Source organism: Eucalyptus grandis, chromosome 11 (assembly GCF_016545825.1).
Source record: "Eucalyptus grandis isolate ANBG69807.140 chromosome 11, ASM1654582v1, whole genome shotgun sequence".
In the NCBI taxonomy this organism is placed as follows: domain Eukaryota; kingdom Viridiplantae; phylum Streptophyta; class Magnoliopsida; order Myrtales; family Myrtaceae; genus Eucalyptus; species Eucalyptus grandis.
The window spans coordinates 38611919-38638379 of NC_052622.1; the positions used below are offsets into that span (position 1 = coordinate 38611919).

The 26461-nt window shown below is 40.7% G+C and overlaps 4 protein-coding genes across 6 annotated transcripts; 3 read left to right on the top strand and 1 right to left on the bottom strand.

The window, feature by feature from the left end:
* Positions 1 to 1328: 1328 nt before the first annotated feature.
* LOC104449167 (chaperone protein DnaJ) lies at positions 1329 to 4292 on the top strand. Of its 2 annotated transcripts, none has more exons than XR_001988451.2 (5): positions 1329 to 1592; positions 1725 to 1802; positions 2137 to 2212; positions 2471 to 2639; positions 3728 to 3801. XR_001988451.2 is itself a non-coding variant. In XM_010063211.3 (5 exons), exons 1-5 carry the CDS (start codon positions 1497 to 1499, stop codon positions 3969 to 3971), a joined length of 396 nt encoding a protein of 131 aa, XP_010061513.1. In that variant the 5' UTR covers positions 1348 to 1496; the 3' UTR covers positions 3972 to 4292. The 2 variants fall into 2 exon arrangements, 1 of the variants encoding a protein (XP_010061513.1); XM_010063211.3 differs by lacking the exon at positions 2471 to 2639 and adding an exon at positions 3900 to 4292 and having other exon boundaries at positions 1348 to 1592.
* A 2291-nt stretch (positions 4293 to 6583) lies between these two features.
* LOC104449166 (14-3-3-like protein B) lies at positions 6584 to 9472 on the top strand. Its single transcript, XM_010063210.2, has 4 exons — positions 6584 to 7225; positions 7998 to 8120; positions 8643 to 8759; positions 9214 to 9472. The coding sequence occupies exons 1-4, from the start codon at positions 6734 to 6736 to the stop codon at positions 9232 to 9234; spliced, it is 753 nt and encodes a 250-aa protein (XP_010061512.1). The 5' UTR covers positions 6584 to 6733; the 3' UTR covers positions 9235 to 9472.
* Positions 9473 to 9940: 468 nt separating this feature from the next.
* On the bottom strand, positions 9941 to 12313 carry LOC104449165 (protein CutA, chloroplastic). Of its 2 annotated transcripts, none has more exons than XM_010063208.3 (6): positions 12028 to 12241; positions 11825 to 11943; positions 11178 to 11240; positions 10731 to 10762; positions 10435 to 10529; positions 9941 to 10279 (listed from the first exon to the last, which is right to left on the bottom strand). In XM_010063208.3, exons 1-6 carry the CDS (start codon positions 12219 to 12221, stop codon positions 10198 to 10200), a joined length of 585 nt encoding a protein of 194 aa, XP_010061510.2. In that variant the 5' UTR covers positions 12222 to 12241; the 3' UTR covers positions 9941 to 10197. The 2 variants fall into 2 exon arrangements, with proteins under 2 accessions (XP_010061510.2, XP_010061511.2); XM_010063209.3 differs by having other exon boundaries at positions 9946 to 10279; positions 12046 to 12313.
* An 11286-nt stretch (positions 12314 to 23599) lies between these two features.
* On the top strand, positions 23600 to 26084 carry LOC120289471 (cyclin-D4-1-like). The gene is given in 7 exon segments (XM_039304386.1): positions 23600 to 24118; positions 24121 to 24338; positions 24663 to 24749; positions 24877 to 24975; positions 25069 to 25270; positions 25395 to 25519; positions 25693 to 26084. Coding segments are annotated over 7 exon segments (1032 nt in total). The 5' UTR covers positions 23600 to 24027; the 3' UTR covers positions 25903 to 26084.
* Positions 26085 to 26461: the final 377 nt, after the last annotated feature.

Below are 26461 nucleotides of genomic sequence, written 5' to 3' on the forward strand. Positions count from 1 at the left end.
GTGTCGGAGAGAGTTGACCATGTGTCGGATTTTTCGACACTCGTTGACCACATGTCAAAACGTGTCGGGACGTGTCGGAGCGTGTCGGAGTGTCGGACACGACACGAAGGCTTTCGGAGAGTGTCGGTGCTAGTGTCGGTGCTACATAAGTGATACTTGAGATAAAAACAACACTAAGCTTCTTAATATGTAATATCGTTCTTAAACTTTTAATTTATTTAATGTGATTTCTAAACTTTTAAACATTTTCTAAACTTTAGAAATAATATTAAATATTTATGGGTAGTTTATGGATTATATTATATAAAATGAAAGTTTAGGAATAACATTGCACATTGAACCAAAATTTAAGGATCATATCATACATATTAAAAATTTAGGGATGATATTGTACATCAAATCAAAGTTTCAATATCATTTATGTTATTATATCTAGTTGAACGGATAATTATGGGACACCCAAATGATATGCAACTAAGGAGGAAGGATAGGCTGAGACTTGGGAAAGTTGAAACGTGTACGCTTGTCTAGCAAAGTCATACCAGATCATCATAGGTCTTGCTTAAGCTCAAGAACCAACAAGCTCTTATGCTAATCGAGAGTAGTATAGTAACACATGTAATTGGTACATCCTCATCGACACCATCATCATCATTAAGTGGCGGATGCACAAAATTTTAGCTTAGGAAATGGAGAGATTAATCAAAGATTATAATGAATCCCTAATACAAGGGAGTCATGACATACAATTATCCATAAATTTCACGGATTTTAGAAAATGCTTTATAAGAAATTACATGAAACTATGTTGTTATTAATTGATAAACACTTGATTGTTATAAGGTGATTGCAATTTTCACCTCAATGTTTGCTCGATGCATCTATTTAAGAGTAAAAATGACAAAATAACCCAAAGTCATCGCTCCCTTTTTTCTCTAATCATCCTTCTCCATCGAGAGCGGACGAGCTCCCCAGTTAAGAATCGGCATCGAACCTAATGAAACTCACGAGCATTGGATCGAACGTTGTGCAAACTATTAGTAACAATCCCAGCGAAAACGAAATTCCAAACCGAGCTAAAATCAAGATGCGAGGACACGCACTCGCACCACTTGCTAAGATTCGTTTTGGACAGATTTTTTCTTTAATCATGCGGCGGCTTGCTTTCCAATTTTTCCTTCCACAACCTCGTTAATTCCAAATCGAATCGTGGAGGAAAGAATGGACACATTTTCTAGGCGGCAACCAAAGAATCAAGAAAAATCTCCGAATTATTTTTTCTCCCTTCTCTCTCACGAACGATTTAAAAAAAAAAATTAGAAAAAAAAAATCAGAAAAAATCTGCTCTCCTGCTAGTCGCGAAGATCGAGACCGTCTCTAGAAATTTCCACTATTCCACGGGAGCGTAGCGAGACAATCATTCGCGTTATCCTCTTCCACCCGAAACCTCCTCCGCCGTTCGGGCCACCGCGCGCGGCGTATCGTCGGCGGCGAGGATGATGTGGGAGGACGCTCTTCCGCAGCACGACGGCGAGCCCGAGCAGGAATCTCGCTTCAACTTCGACTTCTTCTCCCTCCTGTCGAAGCCCAAGGTTAGCCGCCGCGAGCTCCCCGGGGGACCGCGTCCGACGGAGGAACCCCGGCGTTCCCGGCTTTTCTAGGGCTCCTCCTTCCGCGCCCCTCCGGCGTCGTCTGATTTTGGTGCTCCTTCTTGTGTTGTGCAGGACTATTATAAGATACTGGAGGTGGATTACGATGCCTCGGAGGACGCGATCCGGTCTAATTACATCCGGCTTGCGCTGGTCCGTGATTTTTTTTTCTTTTTCTTTTGGGGCTGTCGGCGATGGTTTGGTTGCTATGTCGTTGCTATTGGTTCGCCGTTTGCTGCGAATTGCTGAATTTGGTGTTTTGATTCGTTTTTAGCTAATCCATCTATTATCCGCAAGCTAAAAGAGAGAGTTTTTGAGGCCACGAGGCTGTAATTCTTAGTTTCCGGTCGCAATTAGCTCGCTGTTTGTTGCAATTCTTGGTTTGTTGCATTCGTGAGGATCGTTTAGAGAGCTGCATTCTGATTGTATGGGATGGGGAGTTTCTGTATCTTTGTATTGGTCTCTTACGGATCGCTTCGTGGTGCAGAAATGGCATCCGGACAAACAAAAAGGTCAGGACGATGCGACTTCGAGGTTTCAAGAGATAAATGAAGCGTACCAGGGTCAGTTCAATTCTCTGTCTCCTTGTGCGTTTGTCGTGTCATCTCACTCTAGCTTTAGTTCTTAGAAACTGCTCAGTGGTTTGTGTTTTCTATGCATTTTGCCTTTGTATTTTGATTATGGAACTAGGCAAGTGGTATGCCAGCCTCTGGCCCAAAAGAAAAGAAGTTCTTGCGTGCCGTTGTTTTTGGGTCTAATGGATCGAGTGCTGGTTACATTTGTGGCTTGAATCAATGAGATTGGTCAATTGGTCCTTGTAGGGGTGTTCTGTGATGATGAAGTCGAGTCAGAGCTGCATTGGAGGAGGATTGGATGTGAAAGTAGTTGATTTCCACTCCGTAGATCAATGGTACTAGTCCAGGAAACGTTGGCAATAGTCTGGAATACCAGAACTGAGCAGTCGGTGCAAAGTATGCAACTTGCGGCTAGGTTAGACTGGATTGATTGTCGTGGAAAGTAATCATTTGCTCTACAGATATAAATTATCATAACACATGACAATAATGCCAGTGGTTGGTAGAGTGGGTCAGTATGTCCAAGAAACCAGAATTCTGAGTGATGTTATGGAAAGATATCCAGTATCATCAGTTGGCGCGTTAAGCTCGATGTATTTTGACTTTTGTCAGTTTGTATCAATATTTGACTTTCAATGATGCTTCTAAAGATTTTGGCATAGGATTTAATTCGGTTACCAGAGAGTTCAAAAGGGAAGAGTTTGATTTTTGATCATTGATATTGGGGAATCAATTGGACTGATTAGGGTTTCAATAAACGTGGTACAAAATTGGTATCAAAACTATTAAGAACTTAATCTACTCAAGTACTTGGACGGTTATTACTACAGTCTCTTAATAGTGCAGAGTTCAATTTATTTTAATTCTCATCCACTGTAATACAAGGGCCTCCTGTGTCTTTACTAACTTCAACTTGAAAGTGCCATGCCTCATAAAGGGAACTCTTTACTTTTCACTCTGTTGGATTTTCTTGTAACAAAGGAAGAGTTAGTCTTAATAGAATGCATTTTCTGCTCTCATTTGTCCGCCACAGAACTGAGTTTGGTAAGCAGATGATCTAAGCACTGCTGGTGGTGGATCTCTTCATGCAATGAAGATACTTGATTCATGTGGGCTAGTTGATATTTATGTTTTAACATTGTAGAAACTTTTCAAATCATCATTACGAGAACTCTGAGTTGGGTCCTTTGAGAATGAGCATAATAAGTGGTGAAAAAGATAATAGTTTGTTCCATTGTAATCGTTTAGTAATTTATGGGACCTTGATTGTGAGACTAGGCCATTGTTTATGATCTTATCCACATGATAGTTGTTGAATCATGAAAGTTCATAACCACAACAAAGTTTAAATTTTAGGCTTTCATTCAGAGTCTCTTATACGTGGAGCATTTGGTCATTGAGTGGAATTTTAAGTTTGGGTTATTGGTGGTTGATTGATTATGTTTGATAGTAGCAGCAGCTGGATGTGGTTCTAATTGTTTGTTCCATGAATTTGCTTGACAGTTCTTAGTGATCCTGCCAAAAGGAGAGAATATGACACAAAAGGGATGTCACATGTTTATGATTACAATATAGTTGTAAGTTCTGGACTGCATTCTTCATTGGAACAGATTAATATTTTGATAAACTTCCTCTGGATTCAATTGGCCTATATAACATTCTTCTACTGCTGCAGGATTACCTTAACCGTTACAAGGGCCTTATATTGACATGTAATGGCTTGGGGATCCGGCAATCAATTTGGTGAGCTAAATGCTTCTGTATCTCTTGAATCACATATAAGGAAGCTCTAGATGCGTGGCATGTATATGTTAGTAGCCACTAGCTTCGGCATGAGAAGGCACTGGGGATTTTTATTTTCTTTTTCTATTCTCAGGAGTTGAATCTTCAGTGAGTAATTAGTAGCTTCTGGCTCCTGAGGATGCCAACCCGTATCTTTTCGGAAGGGTAACAAATTTGTGATGTGATCATGTTAGTTGATCATATGAGTCATTTACAGTTGACCTGATTTGTCTGTTGTCTTTCACTCATGAGGCCTATGCTGAGAAGGGTTGTAGTACTGGCATAACGATGGAGTGACTCGACATCTTCCAAAGCGTAGATTCATTTCGCCAGTGTGCATTTGTTGTAGTGCAAGCAAACTCGATAGGTCCACATCTGCATGGTCGGTGATGGTCGAGCGATGTGGAGTGCAAGCTATGCTCACTATTTGCGGCGTGCTGGGCAATTAGACATGGTCTGGGAAACTTGGATCGGTAGTGCCACTGCATTCTGGTTCCCAGTGGATGCGTCCATTGATGTTAGTCACAAGCGAACCAGTCCTGAATTTCAATAGCTCGAACCCTATTGCTGCAATTTATTCTGATCGTCCAGGAAAAAAAGAAAAGAAAAGGGATTCCATAGTCTTGTCTTGATCTCATCTTGGCCGTGACATCCCTCCGCTCGCCGTTGTCCCTTGATCTAGGCTGTCTTAACTCGACCCATTTAACTTCGTTTCGCATCGAATGGCATAAATGACAAGCTTGCCGTCTGGGTTCCAAGGAACCGTACCACCAGTTCATCAACGCAAGGCCCCGCCCTGATTTTCGGGCCATGAGGGCCCTCTCTTTGAAAATGAAGAAATGAGGATGCGAATTTATGGCACGACGATCGCACCCGACCAGACCCAATGATGGTTTGTTCAAACCCGGGTTGGGTCATTGTCGAGGCGCGATGTCTGTCTTGTCTTGTTACAGAGCAGCGAATAGCCTGCGAAGGCGAGCATCCAATACGGAACGGACAGCTGGATCGGCTGATTCCCTGGAGCAAAAAAATTCCGTGGGATTATTGTGTCCGTAAGTCGTCCTTTTCGTGTTCAAACGCATCATTACTGCGTTGAATGTCACGGCTATATGTTGAATGTCACGGCTATATGATGGCTTGAAAAGTCTCTTACCTTATTAACTATGTCTGTGTACGATGTTACGAAGCAAATTCAAAAAGTAGTTCCAACCTAATTATGTCAGTTTTGGCCCGATCCGAAATTGAGACGCATTCTCGCCCCGACCGATGTGAAATATGATATCTTGACGAATGTACCATAGCTTTTCAGTTTAGTCTGGCTGGATTCCTTTGATTGGTTTTTTTGAATTCCATGGACTTTTCAAACTTTTACAGAAAATGATGTAAATGCCCCCTAAATTATGACTCAACATATTTTTAATTTGTTCAATATAATATTTGAACTTTAATTCAATCTGTAATGTGATCATTGTATTTTTAATTTGTTCAATATGGTTTATTGACTTTTGATACATGTTTGATTTAATCTTTGAATTATATGAAAAATATTCAATATTTTCCCTAAGCTTGAATTAATTGAAGGACTGCATTGAATATTTCCATAAATAAATCGAACATGTATTAAAAGTCTATGGATCACATTTAACCAATTAAAAATTTAGGATCGTATTTTACATTGAGTTAAAGTTCAAGACCATTCTTGTCATTATCTTTAACTTTTACAATGGACACATTCCAATCTCAGATCCGCGAGAATCCACCCTCGATAATTAGCTCGCTCGATGATTTCTAGTTCTAGCAAGGCCCAACGTCAACCTCATGGCCCAATGAGAGGCCCAACATCTTACCTTTCCCCCAAAATTTTGCCATGATCAATCATAGCTCGAATCATTGACTAAAAATAGTTTGATTAAGTCTTTGAATTATATCAAAATGTTTGATATTGTCCTTGATCTTGAATTACTTAAATGACTGCATTGAACATTTCCATAACTTTGGGGACTAAATCGAATATATACCAAAAGTCTATGGATTATATTTAACAGACTAAAAATTCAAGAACTGTATTGCACGTTAAGTTAAAGTTCATTATCTTTTACTATGGACACGGTCCGATCTCGAATCCGCAAAAAACCACCCCCTCGATAATTACCCTGCCTGATGATTTCCAGGCCCAGCAAGGCCCAGCATCAACCTCGGGGCCCAATAAGAGGCCCAGCATCTGATCTTTTCCCCCCAAAATTCAGCCGCGATCAATCCAATCAATCATGGCTCGAATCATTGACCGGAAACAGTTCGCTTTATAACGAGGGAGAGGGAAAGAATATATAAAGAAATCCGCAAGGACCCATCCCTCCCTACGCCATCCGAGCTATGCAAGGGGCCCCACCCCCACCCGCCCCACGCCCTCCCCGATCCAGAGCAGCCGTCGCGAAGCCCCAAATCAACGGTCCAGAGTCCCCCGCTTTCCTCTCCACAGCCGTCAACTTCATCCGCTCGCACCGTACTTCCGTCCGCACCCGATCACCCGAGCCCCCCCCCCTTCCCTTCTTTCTTTTAACACCACCACACTCTTACTAATCCTCTCTCAACCTCTCTCTCTCTCTCTCTCTTCAAATCAATCCACCCCCAAATCCTCCTCCTCCTCCTCCGCCCCTCGCTTTCTCTCTCTAGATCGATCGGCCGGTCGATTTGATCGGAGCAGCTGCGGCGAGTCGGAGCGGGGCGATGGCGGTGCCGGAGAACCTGGGCAGGGACCAGTACGTGTACCTGGCGAAGCTGGCCGAGCAGGCGGAGCGGTACGAGGAGATGGTGGAGTTCATGCACAAGCTGGTCGTCGGCTGGACGCCGGCCGCCGAGCTCACCGTCGAGGAGCGGAACCTCCTCTCCGTGGCCTACAAGAACGTGATCGGCTCGCTCCGGGCGGCCTGGCGCATCGTCTCCTCCATCGAGCAGAAGGAGGAGGGCCGGAAGAACGAGGACCACGTCGTCCTCGTCAAGGAGTACAGATCCAAGGTCGAGAACGAGCTCTCCGACGTGTGCGCCAGCATCCTCCGCCTCCTCGACACGAATCTGGTCCCCTCGGCCGCCGCCAGCGAGTCCAAGGTGTTCTACCTGAAGATGAAGGGGGATTACCACCGGTACCTGGCCGAGTTCAAGGTCGGCGACGAGAGGAAGGCCGCCGCCGAGGATACCATGCTCGCTTACAAGGCGGCTCAGGTATGTTCTTTTCTCTCCGTCTCTCTCCCCTAGGGTTTTTGTATATTATTTTCTTTAGTTTGGTTATGCGAGAAACTGGAGGAGAACAGTGAACTATGACTAGTTTTGGACTTTTTGAGCGATTCGAGTTGTTGATTGTCTGGTTGAGTTGACGATCTTTCAGGATTTCAGGGGAATTTAAAGATCTATTTAGGCTGCCGACTGGTTATTAGCGGTTATACGATTTCGAACTCTGTTAGGTTAAGAACTGGTGTTTTTGATTTGATCTCTGGATGGTCGTTGAGATTTGATTAAGTCGCTTTAGTAGTAGTGGGCTTGAGTTTTCTTTTTTCTTTTCTTTTCCTTTTTTTTTTTTTTCTAATTGTTGACGAGTTGATTTACTAATTTACCATGTTGACTACAAAACACTTTTGTTGAACCTTGCCTGCGTGCATGACAGGGGAAATCGATGAAGCCTAAACGGAGGATAGAAACTTGTCGGGTGTATTTGGATCCCTTAATTTTAGGGGATCTGTGCATTATAAGAACCATGGCTTGTAAGATCTAATGCTTTTAGTCCATAGTGCTGTTCTGTTACTTGCCTTCAATAGCTCCTTGTAATGTTTTCGAGTCTATGTTTCTAACAAGAGCACAGGCAATTTAGAATTCTGGGTTGTCTAGCATTATGAGGGTGGAGCAGATGTAGTTCGAAATTTATGTGGTATTGCTTAGTTTGAGATTAAATTTTGTCTTTTCTAATCTTGTGAATGATTCATGCATTTGTATATCCTAGGATATCGCTCAAGCAGATCTGGCTTCAACCCATCCAATAAGGCTGGGTCTGGCACTCAACTTCTCTGTGTTCTATTATGAGATCCTTAATCAGTCTGATAAAGCTTGCAGCATGGCCAAACAGGTCTGTTCTTGTTTTTTTTTGGTCAATTTAGATCTTAAATGTTATTGTCTGTCTGTTCTGAATAGTTAGTAAAAATGCTGTTGTAGTTGACAAGTGTATTTCTTGCTCTATCGTCCATTGGATAGCAGAGAGAAATTTCAATGGACCTGAATAACTGTATTGGGTATACTTAGTTGACTCTTGTGAGAAGCTGATGGTGTCGTCATACTGTCCAGCCAAATTTTTCTTGGAGAGTTATGCATTCCCCATTATAAGTTGCTCTACCATTGATTCTGGAATGCGCTTTGTGTTGCTCTATGCACATTATCCATCCAGGATTTCGGCCTCCGGGTTTCAATATCCTTTTCTTTTCCTTTTCCTGCTTAGGTTATTGTATAGCTTTAGGGAAGCAGACATGTTTTATATTTCTAGTGCATAAACGGATTTGCCTATCACGGAGAAAATTTTCCAAGTCATACTTATTGGATATCAGTTGACCCAACTATTGTATGATTGGCATGCTCTTATGTTTTCCTTGTTCAGGCATTTGAGGAGGCAATTGCTGAGTTGGATACATTGGGTGAAGAATCATACAAGGACAGCACTCTCATCATGCAGCTGCTAAGGGATAATCTCACCCTCTGGACTTCTGATGTCCAGGTCGGATTTCCAATCCTTTTTCGCTTCTTCTCACTCTTTCTCACTATTTGCGTGATCAGTCATAATCATAAACTATCCTTTGAATTTCTCTTATTATATGGTTATAAGAGGAAAAAGAAATCTGTTTTTCAATATTCTGAAAAGCACTCCTAAACGCGTTCAAATATGTAAACATGTGCATTCTATCAATAATCACATATATTTCACAATAATTTTTTCCACAAGGATGCTATGTACGCTGTTTTGCATTTGTTAATGGCACATTGACAATGAGCGCAGTTTTTACGGGCCTTGGGTACTATAGCATGTGGTACCAATGACACCGTCTTTTCTTATCCTACCTCCTTATGGTGTATATTAGGCAAATCTTCATTTTTTTTCCTTTCTCTCTGCTCTTATTTGTGATTTACTAGAACAATTTTCTTAATGAAATGCTGTTCTGTCAATGTTGCAGGACCAATTGGATGAGCCCTAGAAGATGCAGCGTAAGCTCAACGGAAATTCGAAACTTTGTTCTGGGAGGAGGTGGGCTGTGAAATGTCATTTGTCGGTACCGATTTAAAGCGTGCATCAGTGACATGTTTCTCTTTTATTTTTAGATTATTAAATCCTTTTCCTGTTTCCAAAACGAATTGGAAAACGCTCTTGGGTTTGTGAACGTGCTTCTCACTGCTTTAGTGTTGGTTTTCACTGGATTGAAAGACCATCTCTTATCTCCTGCTGTCGTAGTCAAAAGTGCGAAGAGTTCTCTCACCCCTAGGTCGAAAGTTAAATGCCAAGTAGGTTCACAATAAAAGACGGTTCTGTAGGATGCCAAGTCGAATCAAAGGGGAGATCGAATTGCTTGCCACTCTCTGACAGGCAAGCAGCCGTGAGAATGCTGCCTTTTAGCTCACGGACCAGGCAAATTTTAGTCCGCCACCGGTGCGATGAGGATGGTTGGTGGTTATGAACTTCTAGAACTCTAGGTCTAATTATGTTCTCTCATCGTAACAATCAAACTCTCAACAAAAGCTCGACGACCTTAATCTCAATTTGGTAGATATTGTTGTTCCTGCTTTGCACGCTGATTTGTAGTTTAATCTTCGATAATTACCTTCACTTATTTCATCCTTGTTCTAGGTGATGCTCTACGTATGCAAAGATAAAATTGAAAATAAAAAGACGAAACACCATTGGCATTCAGAGATACAAGAGTAATACCATAAATTGCAAGGCCGGGTATATATCAGGTAGCAAAGCATGCTATTTTCGCAGGGTGTGCTACAAAGTCTATTCACAACTTATCATTTAGCAAAGATATAGCAAGCTGGGAAAACACATGCCCATGGACCATGGTTATTCAGAGAAAGTCACGAGAGAGGGAGAGAGAGTATACACATGCGATATGAAAAGCAAACTGATGCAGCCAGAAAGCCTTGCCTTCCCACCTTAAAACTTAGTCTCTGGTGCTGTTCTTGATCCATTCCAGGTATTGGACATTGCCGCCCTGGATGGGCAAGCCAATCACTTCCGGAACACTGAAAAACATTAAACATCAAAGATTAGCAAAAATCTTTCACCTAGCTGAGCCCCGCCCACCCTTCAGTCCCGAGAAAATTATATTTCTTTGCATCCCTTAGTTAAAGACACGCAAGTGTGTGATTAGGAGAGAAGGCAGGTGCTTGAAGCTTACTCGTATGGGTGGTTTGCCTTGACGTGCTGGGTCAGAGGCTCTAGCAGTGATTCTCTTGTCTTGATTATGAGCAGTTCCTCGGAATCTGTCTCAATCTGCAATTGGGTGGCAAAAACTAAGACAACCTAAGACTGGATGCTTCCTAATTAAGCATGCATCGACCACTTCTTAGAATCTCATCGGACCAGCACATTTACAGGTACAACTTTTGACGGAGCTATTGGACAAGCACGATAACTTCTAACCTAGGTACAAATGAAATTGATATTTCAACAATTGGTCTTCCACTTCCATACCTTTCCCTGCCAATGGTAAATTGATTCAATACCTGCATTGACACACAGTCTCCTTGGTCAAGTTAAGCGTCCAAACCAACAGCAAAAACACACCTAGCACAAGTTTGTTTAGAGACTAACGGCAAACTTGGTCCAAGCTCAAGGAAAACAAACCCATACAAAAGTTTAAGAGGATTATCTAGCTAGAAGAAGAGGAATCGGTGTGTACAATTCTAGGCCAAAGTGGTTGTTCATAGTGTGTGCTCCAGTTAGTTAATGGCTATAACTGTACAAATGCAATGCCACCTGTAGCTATTTAGCACCCATAATTGGTTCTAACTCACAAAACCAGAGTCTTATAGGGGAGAGCATCTGAAATAGCCTACTTTCACGGTTTGAATCACTCAAAAGAATTCCAACTTGTCCGTTCCTTGCATAATCTCAAATAAAAGCAAATTGAATCAATACCTGGCACTATATTTACGCATGCCGCAAGTCTTTCTTTGATTATGCTCTCAGCCAACTTCTTTCCTGCACAAAAACACAAAAGGCAAACCCAGTTAGGAACTGCAACTACTTAAAAACAGAGGGAGCTCCACAGCAGCATCGAGAGAATGTGAACCCGTGAGCAAATCGAGAAACCGTAATGAACAATCTATTCTAGAAACATATGAATTTGTGTCGCGTGTTATGATTAAGCATATGCATAATCATGCACTGCCATATTCTGATTTTTCTCTCTGCATTTCGCGTTCAGCAGTCGTCCTGCTTTCGGGTTGTCCCGATTCCAAGCACTAGAGCCCCACTGTAAGCACTGGACTCCATGACTTCTTGACAACAGCTACTGAAGTCGAGGCTCGAGTATCATCCTAATTCGACGATTCTCTAATCCCACAACCAAATCCTAAGTCCAAACCATACAAAAGCAAGAGCTCAAAACCCTAAGAAAGAAGATCCAAATTCAAGTGCATTTCCACCAAATTATCGAAGAATCTACCTTACAGAAGCTAATAACATCTATCGAAAGCGCGAAACTCCAATCCTCACGAAATCTCCAACGAAACATCGCCCCAAACTACTCAAATTCCGAAGAGAGAAAACACGCGAAACCAAACCTGCTTCCTTGCTCGGAACCGTGACGTAGACAACGATGCTCGGCACCGTGTTGCCGCTTCCCTGAGCTCCCTCCATCTTAGCCGAATGCAACCCTCTGAAAGGCGCTCCAAGCTTCGATCTGCAACACCAGTTCTCGCTCCATCAACAGCCTAAACCGCGAGAATCAAAGCGAGATCGAAACCGAAAAGGCGAGAAGAAAAACCCAGCAGTAGATCCCGACCTCAAGAGCGGAACGAAGGGGAGGGACCGAGCGCAACCCGTCCTGAGGGAAGAGGAGAAGGAGAGGGCGGTGGAGAACCCCAAGCTGAGCACGCAGAACGCGCCGACGAAGGGAAGGCCCCGTCGTCGTACGGCGGCGGCCGACGTCGCTCTGCAGCGGAGGTACGAGGTTGCCATCGCCGGGGGGCGACCCAGGGTTTTATAGGGTGTCGCGCGTTGTAGGGACGCCCGGGTGGGTTCGTTGCTTGATGCTCTCGGATGAGAAGGTTCTTGAAGGGAAGTTTCGTAGCCATTGTGATCTGGCCACGTGTCTTCATCACGATCGATGAGAAATCGCCGGGAGGACCACGGTAGCCCAGTCTTGAAAAACAGTGATCACCCAGCTCGAGTCATGTGACGAGCGAATGTTTGATCAATTAATTATATCTTGGACGTTTACATTCTGGTATGAAAAGAAATGAGATAAATGTATTAGAAGTTTTAAAATTTATCGTAAAAGTGCAGCTGCATTATAGAATTTTTAGAAAGTGCAATAAAAAAACTTATCATAAAAGTACAATATAATTCTAAAATTTTTAAAAAGTGCAATCGCGTATTTAAATTTGTCAATTTGATACAATTAGATCATTTTATTAATTCCATCCAAATTGACAAGCGAAAATTGCTAACAATTTTTAGGACTCATTACACAAACTTGACCAATTATAAGACTTGATTGCATTTTTTTAATTTTTAAGACTTAGTTGTACTTTTTCTAATAATTTTTAAAACTTAATTACACTTTTCAAAAAGTTTTAAAATTCAATAATACTTACGTGATAAATTTTAAGACGTCAAGGTGGTTGCAGCAAGAGGCTCATCGATAGTAACTATTCGAGTTTCAAATATGCAAAGGATAAAATGGCTCAAATTAAATGTTCCACAAGGAATTAGTAAGGATGAAAGCCTTGTATTCTCCTCCATCTCTAATTGGAGAAACCTCCACTGCAGCATTCTGATCGGTTGGTTAGAGATATGCGTTGCAAAAATCGTATCTGTGTTCAATTAGATTTGCATTTGCCGGATATTCAAAATCTATAATCATTAATTAGAGGTGTGATCATAAGAAATCTCTTCCAATCCGTAGCGAAGGAAAACACGACCACAATGATAATAGAGGTCATGAACAGGCCAAAAAAGCGGTCTGGTCGTGAAAATTCGGCACTCTCGAGCACCCGCCCGGGTGTTCAGGCGGTTGGCCGCTATGGACAGGTTGCTCAGCCCACGGCTCGAGAGTCTGGCCTTTTCCAGACCCTTGGCCGAGCAGTCAACCTCCGAAACTAGGTCGCCTAACCCAGCTCCCTTGGTACATGCACACTACTTGGCCTCATCTTTGGATTTACCTAAACTCAGCTCCGATCCATCGCTCGAATTTTGGCTAAAACTCGAGACATGTCGAACTATTTGTACCATTTAGATTAATGCTTACTCTTCTGAAGACCAAAAAGCCTTTTGGCGCAAGGGGCCAGGTCAGAATGGTTATGAACATGTCAGCTTTTGATGGGCCTATGAATCATAAGTCTAGTCCAACACTTGCACGCTCTTTTGCGCTCCAAGTTGGGATTTGGTCTGTGTTTCGGTCAACTAGAATGGGGAGTGTAACTGTTGACCGTTCAACCAGCCCATCGTCCAAACAGGAATTCCCAAATTGCACTCGTGGCTTAATGGGTCTAAATTGAGAAGTGTAAAGGTCCAGTTTTGGACGAAAACTGGAGGAAAGAAAGTGAAGGATTAAGGATTGGCGAAGCAAAGAAGTGAAGGGCAAAAGTCATCATGGTCATCTTATCATATCTTATAGTGTCAACTCTAGGATAAATTTGGGTAGTTGCATTTGTCCTTGAATTCAAAATGAATTTTGCACGGCCAATAGTATTTGCACACACCAAGTTCAATTTAGCATATTGATGATGACGGTTCCTTTGATGCAACTAGAAGCCCCCTAACTCTGAGAGCTTTTCGGAAAGGATCCCCCCTTTTTTCTCATTTTTCAACTGATCTCTCTAGATGAATCCCCATCCCGGCACATGTTAAACAACCCTTCAGCTGCCAAACCTCGAAGTGGGAACATCAAGCGCTATCCAGCGAGAAAGAAGGTCGGACTGGGACACAGATCTTTGACAAAGTAAAGAAATGTTGGGCTAAGTTAGGGGGGTGGACCAAAGAACAGTGGACACAGATCAAGCTGAGATATACGCGCTCGTTGACCTCTTGGTGTCCTTCAATTCATATGCTCGCTAAAACTATCAACTTCAGTCCCCATAACATTGACGACCGTGGCGTTTCTCCAAACGGGGTGTTAGCACAAGGACAGATCAAGGGTGCATTTGACTAATCTAGCTTCGTTAGAAGACACGCTGCTATATTAGTAACATATATCGAGCAGAGGAACTGCTTTCCCACTCACTCAAAAGACCTCCTTTCGACACCAATCGAGAATCCCCCGAAAGCCATAAAGAAGCCGAGTTATAAAATTAGTGAATTTGATATGTGTTAATGACGCTGGATGAGGACTCGAATGTGCCAAGAAGGGTGGCTCTTGCCAGCTCAACTCGTAATTTGGAATATATTAGGGTGTCGTGACAAATGAGAGACCGAGGATTGGAAGACAGGCTCCCTATAAAGCTACGCAAGTGGCACCATATATTGGGTAGTTGTGGACCCAAGCTTGTTTCCACGTGGGGATCATTTTTCTTTTATCTTTTCCTTTTCTTGGATTTGGGGCCGGTTTTGGGCATTTAATGTTGGATTAATCTTTGGGGTTAGGGTTCTTAATCTTTTAGTGGAGACACAGAAGATACGGCGGATGTTCGGGACTGTGTGTAGATGGCGGACCACGGCGTTGAAGGGGGTTTGCACATGCCAAGGTGACCAAAATGTTGGAAGCTCGATGAGGACTAGGAGAGAAGAATTTATGGTCTTCGCGAAAGTATATATTATTGCACAAGTGATGGGGTTTTTATTTTGTTCTTGCTATGCTTGTCCCTCTTAATTTTCGTCAACAGTGCTATATTATTCTTGATGGTTGGCATAGGACAGGTGCTGTAGATGTTAGTTTATTGAATGCTGAATCTCTAGGCAAATCGTGTTAAATTGGTGGAGTAGAGATCTTACACGTATAGGAGTGACGAGGGGGTGGTTATTATCTTCGAATGTGGATCTCCACAGTTATTTAATTTGCATTTTGATCGATTGGGTCTTGCAGACGTTAAGATAACGAGTTTTAAAATAGAACTTCCTTGCACAAGTGCATCCTCCTTACATAGATATAAAGATTCAATTTTTGTTAGGTATTATCATTGGTGTCTCGATAAATTTTGATCATTGATGTACTCCATCAAAATTTCACGATGACTTTATTCACATTAAATCGTGGTTTCGATGAATGAGACACTAAGTGAAGATGCTAATGGGTACAAAGAATCTCGTCCCAAAATTTTGACAAAGGTGTTTAGGAGAGTTTGTAGAATGGATATTCTAAGTTTAGGGGGCATTAAAAGTGATAAAGTAAGTTTTACATTTCAAAAGTTTAGACACGATGCATAGTCATACAAGACTAGCTCTATGGTATAGAGTCATACGCACCTATACCGTACACCTTACCCTACATAATTGTAGTAAAAATTATCGAACCAGTCTTAATCTTATTGTATGGCTGCTAATTAAATTCTAAACTTTTTAATTTTGCCAATTTACTCCTAAACCATTTTACAAAATTGTAATGTAATCATTTTAACTAATTTTCGCTGGAAATAACTAATGTGACGATCCAAGTCATCAATGTCCGTCCTACATAGTGGACTATCGGGTAAGCAATTTTTCAGCGAAGATTAATTGAAATGACTACATTGGAATTTCTTTTGAAGGTTTGAACTAAATTGTCAAAATTGGAAAGTTTAAGACTAAATTGGCATCTATATAATAGTTTATGACTAATTAGACAATTTGTCCCACAATTTTGTGTGGTGCTTGGGAGCATAATCTTTAAACCAATAAATGTATTGAATAGATTTAAATCTATAGTTATTAATGATTTATTAACTTATCTACTTAAATTTATACGTTTTGTTTATGTTTACATCGATCAAATTCTCTGCTAGAGTTTCCTTAGATTTTTATATAAAGTGGATCCGAATCCCATTAAGCAGGTTTATCCTCTTACTAAAATTAAACATAAGATATAGAACTGCAATATTTATTGTGTAATATATATATATATGCAATATTAATATATATAAAGGAAATATTTGGAGCACATAAAATAATTATATGAATCCAGAAGAAACATGAATTCCCCTCTATTTTGTCCAAATCTTAATCTTTGTGCCATCGACTTGGCATGAAAAAGGCGAGCAAGCCGTTTACGTAGATTATCCTTGAGAGTAAAATTGTTTTCTTCCTCCCCCTCTATTTGAAGATTTTCAAAGGTGATTTTTTCAAGATTATCTTCCGATTTTATATATTTCAGTTGTCTTTTTTTAATTGAATTATCCCTTTTCTTTTGATTCAATAATAATAATGATGATGTGCTGATGAACTCTCCTGAACACATTGAGAATTGATGGAATTATCTTAATGGCTTTGCAACATTCATCGAAATACCTAAAATCCGTGAAACTATTGGGGTTCGGGTTTGAAGGGTGTGATCCTTGGAGCCTACATTCAGGTTCTGAAAACTCAAGACTAATGACTACATTCAGGTAGACCTTAATTAAGAGTAAATATAATATATCAGTTCCCCATATAACTAGGGAAAGTTCAACTTCTGTGCGACCGGGCACTTGTTCAACATTATTCTTTTTGCGTGGTCAAAAATTTCGACTTGATTCTAGTAAGAACGCAGCTTCGTGGCAAAGAGCTTTAGAAAAGAATGCAAAGTTCAGGGCATTAAAGAGAAAACGTGTAGGCTGAGTACCTAACCAGTGCCATGTGAGGGAATAGAAGGCGTGGATTATGCTAGTTGGTACTTAGTAGCACGGAAAATTCTTCAAGTCTCCATTCTTATGAACGACCAATTGACTTAAATGGTAGAGAGTACTGAATAGGAGCACTCTATAATCAAAATCCTAAACCCACCAAACCGGTATACATGAGTGCACTCTTGAAATCGCCTGGTGTGACTCTCTCTCTCTCTCTCTCTCTCTCTCTCTCTCTCTCTCTCTCTCTCTCTCTCTCTCTCTCTCTCTCTCCTCTCTCTCTCCTTCTTGATCACGGAGGCTGCTTGCCTTAGGCGACCTAAAATCTTGCATTGCCTACGCAGGCGACCTTCCAATATGAAAGAATTTTCCAAAAGTATGAGATCATTTTAGTTAAATTGATATAAATGGGTGGTGTTGATGGACTTGAGGTTTCGACTATTGGGAAGGATAAATTGACATTTAGAGGGATGAAGCTGTCAACCTTATCTTAAATGGAGAGGATCCCTACTTATGAATATCATCACTATAATGACAACTTGAGACAACCAAGCGAATCTAATCTAATAGACACATTCTTGTATCATACACTTTCCTTTTACTTAAGAGATGGATTCTTCTATTTGAGTATTTGCAAAGGTTTTGATGTTGCTAATAATGAGGTAGGTTGTACTAGGGTCGACGACCATATCACCGATCGAATCTACCCTAATAATTTGCAATATGAAACCTGCCATTCTTACCATCCTATATGGGAAATGATATTCGAACACTATCCTCAAGCAATTGAAGTCAATAAATTCTGATATTGTTTATGGGCGAAGCGTATCAACTAAACAATCTATTAATCTCGATCTATCCAGGTCATTGTTCATGGACTCGCACCTATGCGACAAACAATATCCCAAACGCATGCCACGAGTATTATGTTTTATTTCTCCAACAAGAACACGAAACAAGACAGACGCATGAGGACTTAAAAGCCTTATTCATCTTATCGTAAACCCTATTATTCTACGTGACCGAAGCATGCAAAGATGAACCGCCCAATACAATACGTGACCTTGAAGTGAACTTTTATATATCTCAGAGAGAGAGAGAGAGAGAGAGAGAGAGAGAGGTGGTCAAAAAGCCAAAGATGAACTGGTCATATGCCCTCGCAGAGAACCTTAACATTGGGGAGCGTGGCAGTAAAAAGGAAGGAAAAGATAGAAAATTCGAAAGTGAGAGGATGAGTTAAAAAATCTGTAGTGGGTGTGAATGACACTCTGGAGAGCTCGGCTCGGATCTCAAACAGTAATATAACACAGAAATGCTCTCTCTTTGGACCGAGAGGAGAGACGAGGGATAAAGTCTTCTGAGGAAGAGAAAGTTAAAGAAAATTATATAAATTAAATCGAACAGAGGAAAGAAACAAGGGACAATGAATAACAGATTCATCGAAATTTGCATCGAGAACTGACAAGAACCATATGGGGCATTCAAAAGTGGGCATTGTTTTTGGCCCCTCGCAGAGGAATTTCTGTGAGCGTGAAGCTGCAAAAAGATGTGAAAAGTAGAGAAACTTCAAGGAGTGAAAAGAGCATTTCACCAAAGGATTGGAGGGATTGCAAAAGGGGGTTGGAAATTTGTGTCCCCAAAGTCTCTTTTGGAACCAAAGGAATTCCCCGTTTTGAAGCTTGTCTCAAAGGGTGCAAGAATAAGCATCCTAAGCTTGAAACCCTAGTAAAAAAACCCTAATTTGTGGTCCAAAATTATTGTGCTTCATGTGATCATTTAAAGTTGGGAGTTGATGCCATTTTTTCATTTTACTTTTTAATTGAAAACGAACCAATTTAATGCTAATCTTTTGAGGCCAAATCCCACACAAAGAACTCCTATTTCCAATTAAAAAGAAATTGTAATTTCTCCCGTGCGGAGAAAAGAAGAGGAGGAGAAACATGTAGTGTGGCATATTCTACTTTGAGGAAATGGGATCCTAACTAGAGGTCAAGAGAAAATTGTATACGGTCGGAGACTATTTCGACACAACCAGCAATTCATCGCTCGAGCCTCGAGAGAATTTCTTGAGCCCAAGTATACACAATTGGCAAAACTAAGCTCATAGGTGGAAAATGAAAGAAAATAATCATTCTCGCAAAGGGAGTGAATTTGATACAGGTCCACATTCAGAGTGATTAATTGAAGCGGGAGCAAAGGAAATAAAAAAATCCAACACCATCTAAAAGGATTCCAACCTAAAAAACCCTAAATTATTTTATACCATTGAAAGATTAATCGTGTACATTAATCTCATTAGCATCTACATTAAAGTGGTTTGAGACTCTTAGTTCTATTATTTGGATAACCCGGTGCTAAGACTCTTATAGCAGGTCCACATGAATCACAATGGCTGATGTTGCAAGGACAAAGCAATTCTTGAATTATCCAAATATATTCACTTAAAAATCTCGACCGAGACAAAGACAGATACAAAAAAGAAGAGCGAGGAGCACCACATCTTGTCTCGGACCGCCTAGTCGAGGGGCATCTTGGAAACGCCATGAACTGGTCCAAAGCATTCGGAGATCGTTCAAGTAAAATCTTCTTACGACCAGCCCCTTTCAAACGGCGAGTCAAGACTCCTCCTCCTCCTCTTTTCCACGGCATTACCAAGAAAACATGATGAACTGCGACCCTGAATCTGGTGTGGTCCACCCTGATGTCGTGGTTCAATCTACATCATCAGCATCACAGTCGTGTCTTGCCTACCTCAGTTAACATGTTTTGACAATCTTTTAGCTTTTAATTATGTTGGTTTTACTGCAACTGGAACCGCATTTGCTAAATCTATCAGTCATCGCTGAATGTTAGGAAAGCAGTTCTGTACTTTTGATTTTACATCCAGCAAATCCAAGGCAGACGCTCCCCCGAAAGTGAAAATTAAGAAAAGGAGAGGCAAAGATACTCATCTTTTATGATGCTCTGGTCAGCCTAAAGAAAAAAATCTCTCTAATTTTTCTTTCCCAACTTTTCTCCAACTTTTTTTCCGGAGGGAATTTGCTGATTTTGAGATGATTTTTTTTTTCTTCCTTCCCTCCCCACTTTGATCCTTCAAATCTGCCTTTTCCCCTCTCGCCGATTTGACAGCTGCGGTGATTCTCTGGGCAGTGATGAAACTGTTTGCTTTGCTTCCTTACTTTATTAGATGTCTTTCTAAGGTGGTCTCTTTAGTGTAATCATATCATATATTTGACGAAATATTCCGTACCTTGTTAGAAAAACATGATATACGGCGATTCTTATTGAAGAGACTAGACATCTTTATCACATGTCTGTTTGGTGAAGTACCACTTTCAGATTTTAGCAAATTTAGTGCAAGTATAAATAATTACGGTTAGTTGGAACGGACATACCTCCAACTAGATTCGATGATACTAATATGATGTTTGAATCCAAGGTCCCTTGCTCATATTAGCTTTGGATGCCACATGCTAGTTGCATAAATTCATAAATGTAAAACTAATGGTCGGATGCTATAATGCTCTCTCCTATGTTTTCATTAAGTGAGTAGGTAAATGAAGGGTCTACGAGATTTGAACACATCATCTCTTCTAATTCATCCATGACTTTATGTTGTTAACAAAACGGTTTAAAGCGTGAATACTCTAATATTGTATGTCTCTATCTTTAGTTGTCATCAAGGAAAAAGAAATTCTCCATAATTAAGATCTAATTGCATTAGATGAATTCTTGTCAATATGATTTAGAGACGACGGATGTGGATAGTTATATACAAATTGACTAACATTCTAGAGTTTGCCACTTAAAATATAGAATCATCATATCTCCTTCAAATCAATAAAGTCTGCCACTTTAGTGTCTTTCAATAGCATGTAGATAAGTCACACTTTCCTTGTCTTGGAATGTGACAAGTTCAAGTTCTCCCTTTTTGACTCGAACGATTGTTTCTTGATTTTCCTAAATGGGTACTTATGGAGAAAAGTAATAAAAAAGTCTTAAACCTTTTATATTTTTATCAATTTAATTTTAAACATTTTCACATTAATATCAATTCGTCTATCGATTGATTTAAATCGAAAATTACCGATGTTGACACCGAATACCTAGCAGCGTGATTAGCGCCGATGTGGACTTTTTATTATAAATTATTTATAAACTTCCTCTACTTTTTTTATCAATTTTTTCTTCTTTTCTTTTTTCTTTTTCACTATGGCCAACAAGGGTTGCTAGAGCTCACTGACCACTAGGCAAGAACCTCGAAGCCCTTGCCCGTGGTCATCTGTGTCTTGCCCATTGGCCAACAAGCTCTAGTGATCTTGATTACCCACAGTGAAAGAGAAAAAGAAAAGAAGGAAAATAGGAGGAAAAAAGGGAAAAGAAAAGAAAGGCAAAAGATTAAAAATAATTGTCTAAATCAACAATAACCATGTTATGTAAAACGGCCAATGTTGTGTTAGTAATTTTGGGCTTAATTTGGCAAAATGGAACAAATTGTATCAATGTAAAAAAAGGTTTATGACTAAATTTGTATTAATGCAATAGTTTTAAGATTTTTTTTTATATTATTTCCGGTACTTATGGTATCCTATGGATCAACTACTATGCACAAAATAGAGAACATTTTTTGTTTATTTGGATAATAGCTAGAGCTTATTATCAAAGAAATATATCTATGATCTTTAGTAATTACTTACAATGAAATTGTTTATAATCTATTTTGTATTTAATTATGTTTGTTTATTTGTTTTCTCAAATCATGTATGTATCAATACCAATCTATGCCGTGACAACTTGAGAAGGGGAAAATGAGCTTTCTTGGTACCAAAAACTGAATTTTCGATTTACACTTTGTTAAGGCTGAGGAAAAGATGGGGGGAGGAAACAAAATGAAGAGGGAGAAAAATGGTTGAGGAACAGGTTTGAAGGTCTAATTCCTTCAACATACATGCAAGAAAGGTAAATCCCGTACTATTGCAATTAATTGATGCATTGGGGATTTCCAATTCGAGAGATTTAAAGTTACCAATCATCAAGTACTTAGGGCGCTAATTTATTTGAGTTGACTAGGACATAACCTATTGACCCGTGAGAAGAAAAACATAATTCAATTTGGATTTCAAAACAAATTACACAAACAAATCAGTTCCTCTCTTTTTGTCTATTTTTAGGGTCATGTCTTTACTTGACATTCTCGTCTCGAGGTAACTTATATGCATGATTGCATATGAGCAATGTACTATCGAACAAAATTATGTCAATTTTTTCCCCCTTCTTAACAGAAAACCCACCTTTATTTGTGTTAAAGCTCCTCCTCCTTTTCCTCCCCCGAAAGAGGTGATGCATAATTAGCAAATGCAACGTACTCCGCCACCGCCGGTCAAAGGGCGAGAAATTACGGTCAACACTCGCATGATTGTGAATCGCGGTGGGGAAAGTTTCCGCGGACTTGTCAGCAGGCGCGAAACGGCCCGCCACGTGTCAGGACCGCAGCGAGAAAAAGACAGAATCAACGTCGATTGGTCCCCCTCCCTCCCTGGGGTCCCCAACCGTAATTTCACATCACTTTATTTCTCCCTCAAGATAAAATAATATTAGAATAATATTATAAAAAGAAAATCCGGAATTGACAGCTATTTCGTATTCTTCCCTGTAGAGCCGCAGCCCTCAATCTTCGGTGCATTTTGATCACATGAGAAAATGACGGTCGGAGGGGAAAACGCCGTAGGGTTTTCACATAGAAATCCCATGAAAACCGAGATCTAATCCAATAAATATTTTGCCAAAATTAAAGCTCCCCTCATAATTATATTTTCACCATGCGATTAATTCCCCATGTTTATTATTAGAAACATTGCCAATGTCTAGATGTGGCGCCATTCACCCTAGTCCCGATTATTGTGAAATGGTGGACAATTAGAATAGTTGAAAATATAAGCATGGATTGGATGGAATGAGAGAGGCGATGCATCATTGGTGACGTCGGGCTCACAATGATGATGCATTTGTAAGCACTCTTTAAGCGAAAAAATGTGTCCAGATAAAAATGCACATGATAAATCAGGCGATTCATTAATAGATATGGATTTGGACGATGGATATGTACCTAATGGGCATTGGATTTATGAGTTTCCTTCCTTGCAGGTCAGTGGGCTTCGATGATTTTTCCATTCATACATGTGAGGTTGTCATGTTTCTGAATACGTAACTCCAAAAAGGGATGCAAGCTTCGCTTAACATATATAGCCAAATGACATTTTACTCAAGTTTAGGCATATCAAATAAGACATTGGTCGCAATGAAAGATCCCAAAAAACAAATGATTTTTTAAGTCGCATCGAAGAAAAACAAAACTCGAGACGTAGCATTTTGCCATCTGTATTTCAATTGCACTGTTGTATTACATATTTTATATTGTCCAATAAAACACTTTTCTTTTTCACTGGCCAGGGTAAAAAAGGCCAATAAAAATGGAAGTGGAAAACCTTGAATTTTCCAAGGAATTCATCCTATGGCTGCAATCTGGGCAATCCTTTTGTGAAAAAGCCCACCTTCATCTATTTTGTATATTTTGCACCCTCTCATTTTCTCTCTCTACTCTCTCTTTCTCTCTCTCTCTCTCTCTCTCTGCCTTTTACCCTAAAAAGATGTACTCCTGTCCTTCATAAACCCTCCTCAGCATCAGTCCCTTTCAGCCTCCAACGCTCTCCTGTCTTGAGTGCTTGAGAGGGGAGAGTGCTTGACAGGGAGGAAGAGAGGGGCTTGAGAGAGGAGAGGCTGAGGAAAGGACCTGGTTTTTGCTTCATTCGGCAGGCTTTTTCTTCTTTGGTTTCGATTGATTTTGCTTCGATTCATTCGTTATAAAAATTTTGTTGGGCAAAAAGGATTTGTATGCTCTTCTTCATTTCATCATCACCATCATCAAGAACCCACCAGTACTGGATATAACGATATCCCCAAAGATTAAAAGGCGAAAAGAACAGAGGGCCCCTGTTTTTTTTTTTTTTTTTTGGCTTCTCTTCCCATTTGAGATGGCACCCAGCTTCGACCGCGCGGTTTCCAGCCTCCTCTGCGTCGAGGACGACACCAGCGTCTTCGGCGAGAACGACGGCGATGGGGCCGCGGGGAGGGCGTCGAGGCCACGTGGCGCCGCCGGGGGCGTGGTCAAGACGGGTGCTTTGAGGGTAGGGAGGAGCTGGTGCCGATGCAGAGCGAGGAGTGCCTGGCCGTGTTGCTGGAGAAGGAGTGCCGGCATTTGCCCGGATTGGATTACTTGACCCGATTGAGAAATGGGGATTTGGACGTGGCGGTTAGAGCCGAGGCTATGGATTGGATGGGCAAGGTGGGCTTTTTTTTTTTTTTTTTTTGTTCTTTTTTGTTTCTTCCATTTCCTCTTCGTGGTCGCGTGGATGGGATTGGACTTGGGTTTTCAGTGTTCATGTGGGTCGGTTGATTGTCCCAGCTATTGTCATTTTAGATGTCATTTTGATGGTAGAATTTGTGGTGTTGCTGTTGGTGGTAGAGCATTGAGAACCCGCTTTGGTTCATGACAATTTCAGTGTTTTCTTACATATCATGGAAATGGTCTCGCATTTTGCCAGTTTGGTTGGTTCATAGATTGCTTGTTCAGTTGAAGATGATTGTGCTCACTCCATCAATTCAACAGGTTCATGCCCATTTCAGCTTTGGACCGCTCTCTGCATATCTATCAATCAACTACTTGGATAGGTTCCTCTCGACCTATGATTTGCCTGTAAGTTTTATAGATTGGAAGTCGAATTTTGTATGGGGTTGTTTAGCATTGATGTTTATTCGTTTATTGCATTGCATCGAATTGGATTTTCACTGTGTCTGAACAATTTATACTGTCCTAATCACAGAAAGGCAAACCTTGGATGACACAGTTATTGGCTGTGGCATGCTTATCTCTAGCAGCCAAAATGGAGGAAACTGAAGTGCCTCTTTCTCTAGATTTACAGGTTTGAATCTTTTCATTCATTGTGTCATTGATTCTCTGTATGTCGAATTTGATTTCGATCCCATTCATCTGATAAATATGATGCACGTCGCAGGCTGGTGAATCTAAGTTTGTGTTTGAAGCCAGAACAATTCAGAGAATGGAACTCCTAGTTTTGAGTACATTGAGCTGGAGAATGCAAGCCGTGACCCCTTTCTCCTATTTGGATCATTTCCTTCGCAAAATCAATGGTGGAAACTTGCCTCTCCGAACATTGATTTCACGATCGGTCCAACTTGTTTTGAGCATCGCCAAAGGTTATCCCTCTTTTAAGTGTTGAAATTGCCCCAAGATTAAGAAAACTCCTCTTTCAGTTCAATGTGCCATAATGTTCGGCTGAGAGATGTTCCAATGGTCTGATGGAATGCTATATACGTGCAGGGATTGATTTCGTAGAGTTCAGGCCTTCCGAAGTTGCAGCAGCTGTTGCGATATCCATTGCGAGAGAGAACCAATTTATGGACATTGAGGAGGCAACTTCTTTTCTCCCTCAACCTGTGAGAAAGGTAAACACTGGTTGTCCAAAATGTGACATTGCGTGATTGAACATGTTCGTCCAAGAACATATGTAGCACGTTCAATTATACTCTGCTCTTATCATTTCATATCCAAATTCATGTAAGATTCTTCAGCAAAGATCACAGTGAACTTCTTTCTGATATGGCGTTGCATTTTCCAGGAGAGGGTCCTGAGGTGCATCGAGCTAATTTCAGACATGGCATTGAGTGTTGCATTCCCCAAAAGTGGTACTTCAGTTTCCTCTGTGCCTCAGAGTCCAATCGGGGTACTGGATGCTGCTTGCCTGAGCTATAAAACCGATGAAACCGCAATTGGGTCGTGTGCAAATTCCTCACATAGCAGCCCGGACCCTAAAAGGAGGAGGACATAGCAATCCCAAAAAAATTGCTGTTGACTGTTTGTTGGGTCGTGAAAGCAAGTTCTATTTCTCATTTACAAGGGCTGAACTTGATTTTTGTATGTAAAGGTGTGTATACTGAAATGCACCAACAAGACAATGTTAGAACACAACAGAAAAGAAAAAGGAAGAGGTGAGAGAAATTGGTTGGAAAAGAACTGGGGAAGACAAATCTTTGGATTATGTGTAATGGCAGAGTTTTGAATAAGTTGGGTCATCAGTTGGAGGATGCAGGAATGGCATAACAGTGTGTGTTCATACTCTTGGTATGAGATGGGAGTTTTGACACCAGCTGTTAAATATTAGACTTCTTAGCAGCTTGGTAAGGACTCAAGGAGGAGATGAGCGAAAAGATGAGAAAAGATTTGTGTTGGTTGTGAAATACAGTTTTATTAATTTTTAGTTTTTTTCTTTTTCTCTTTTTGATTGGAGTTTGCAAATTTGCATTAGCTAAAGGGGAGGAGAAATATATAATAAATCCCCAAAAAACATGGTTTTTATGAGAGTTTTGTTGAAACTGTTGAATCCATTT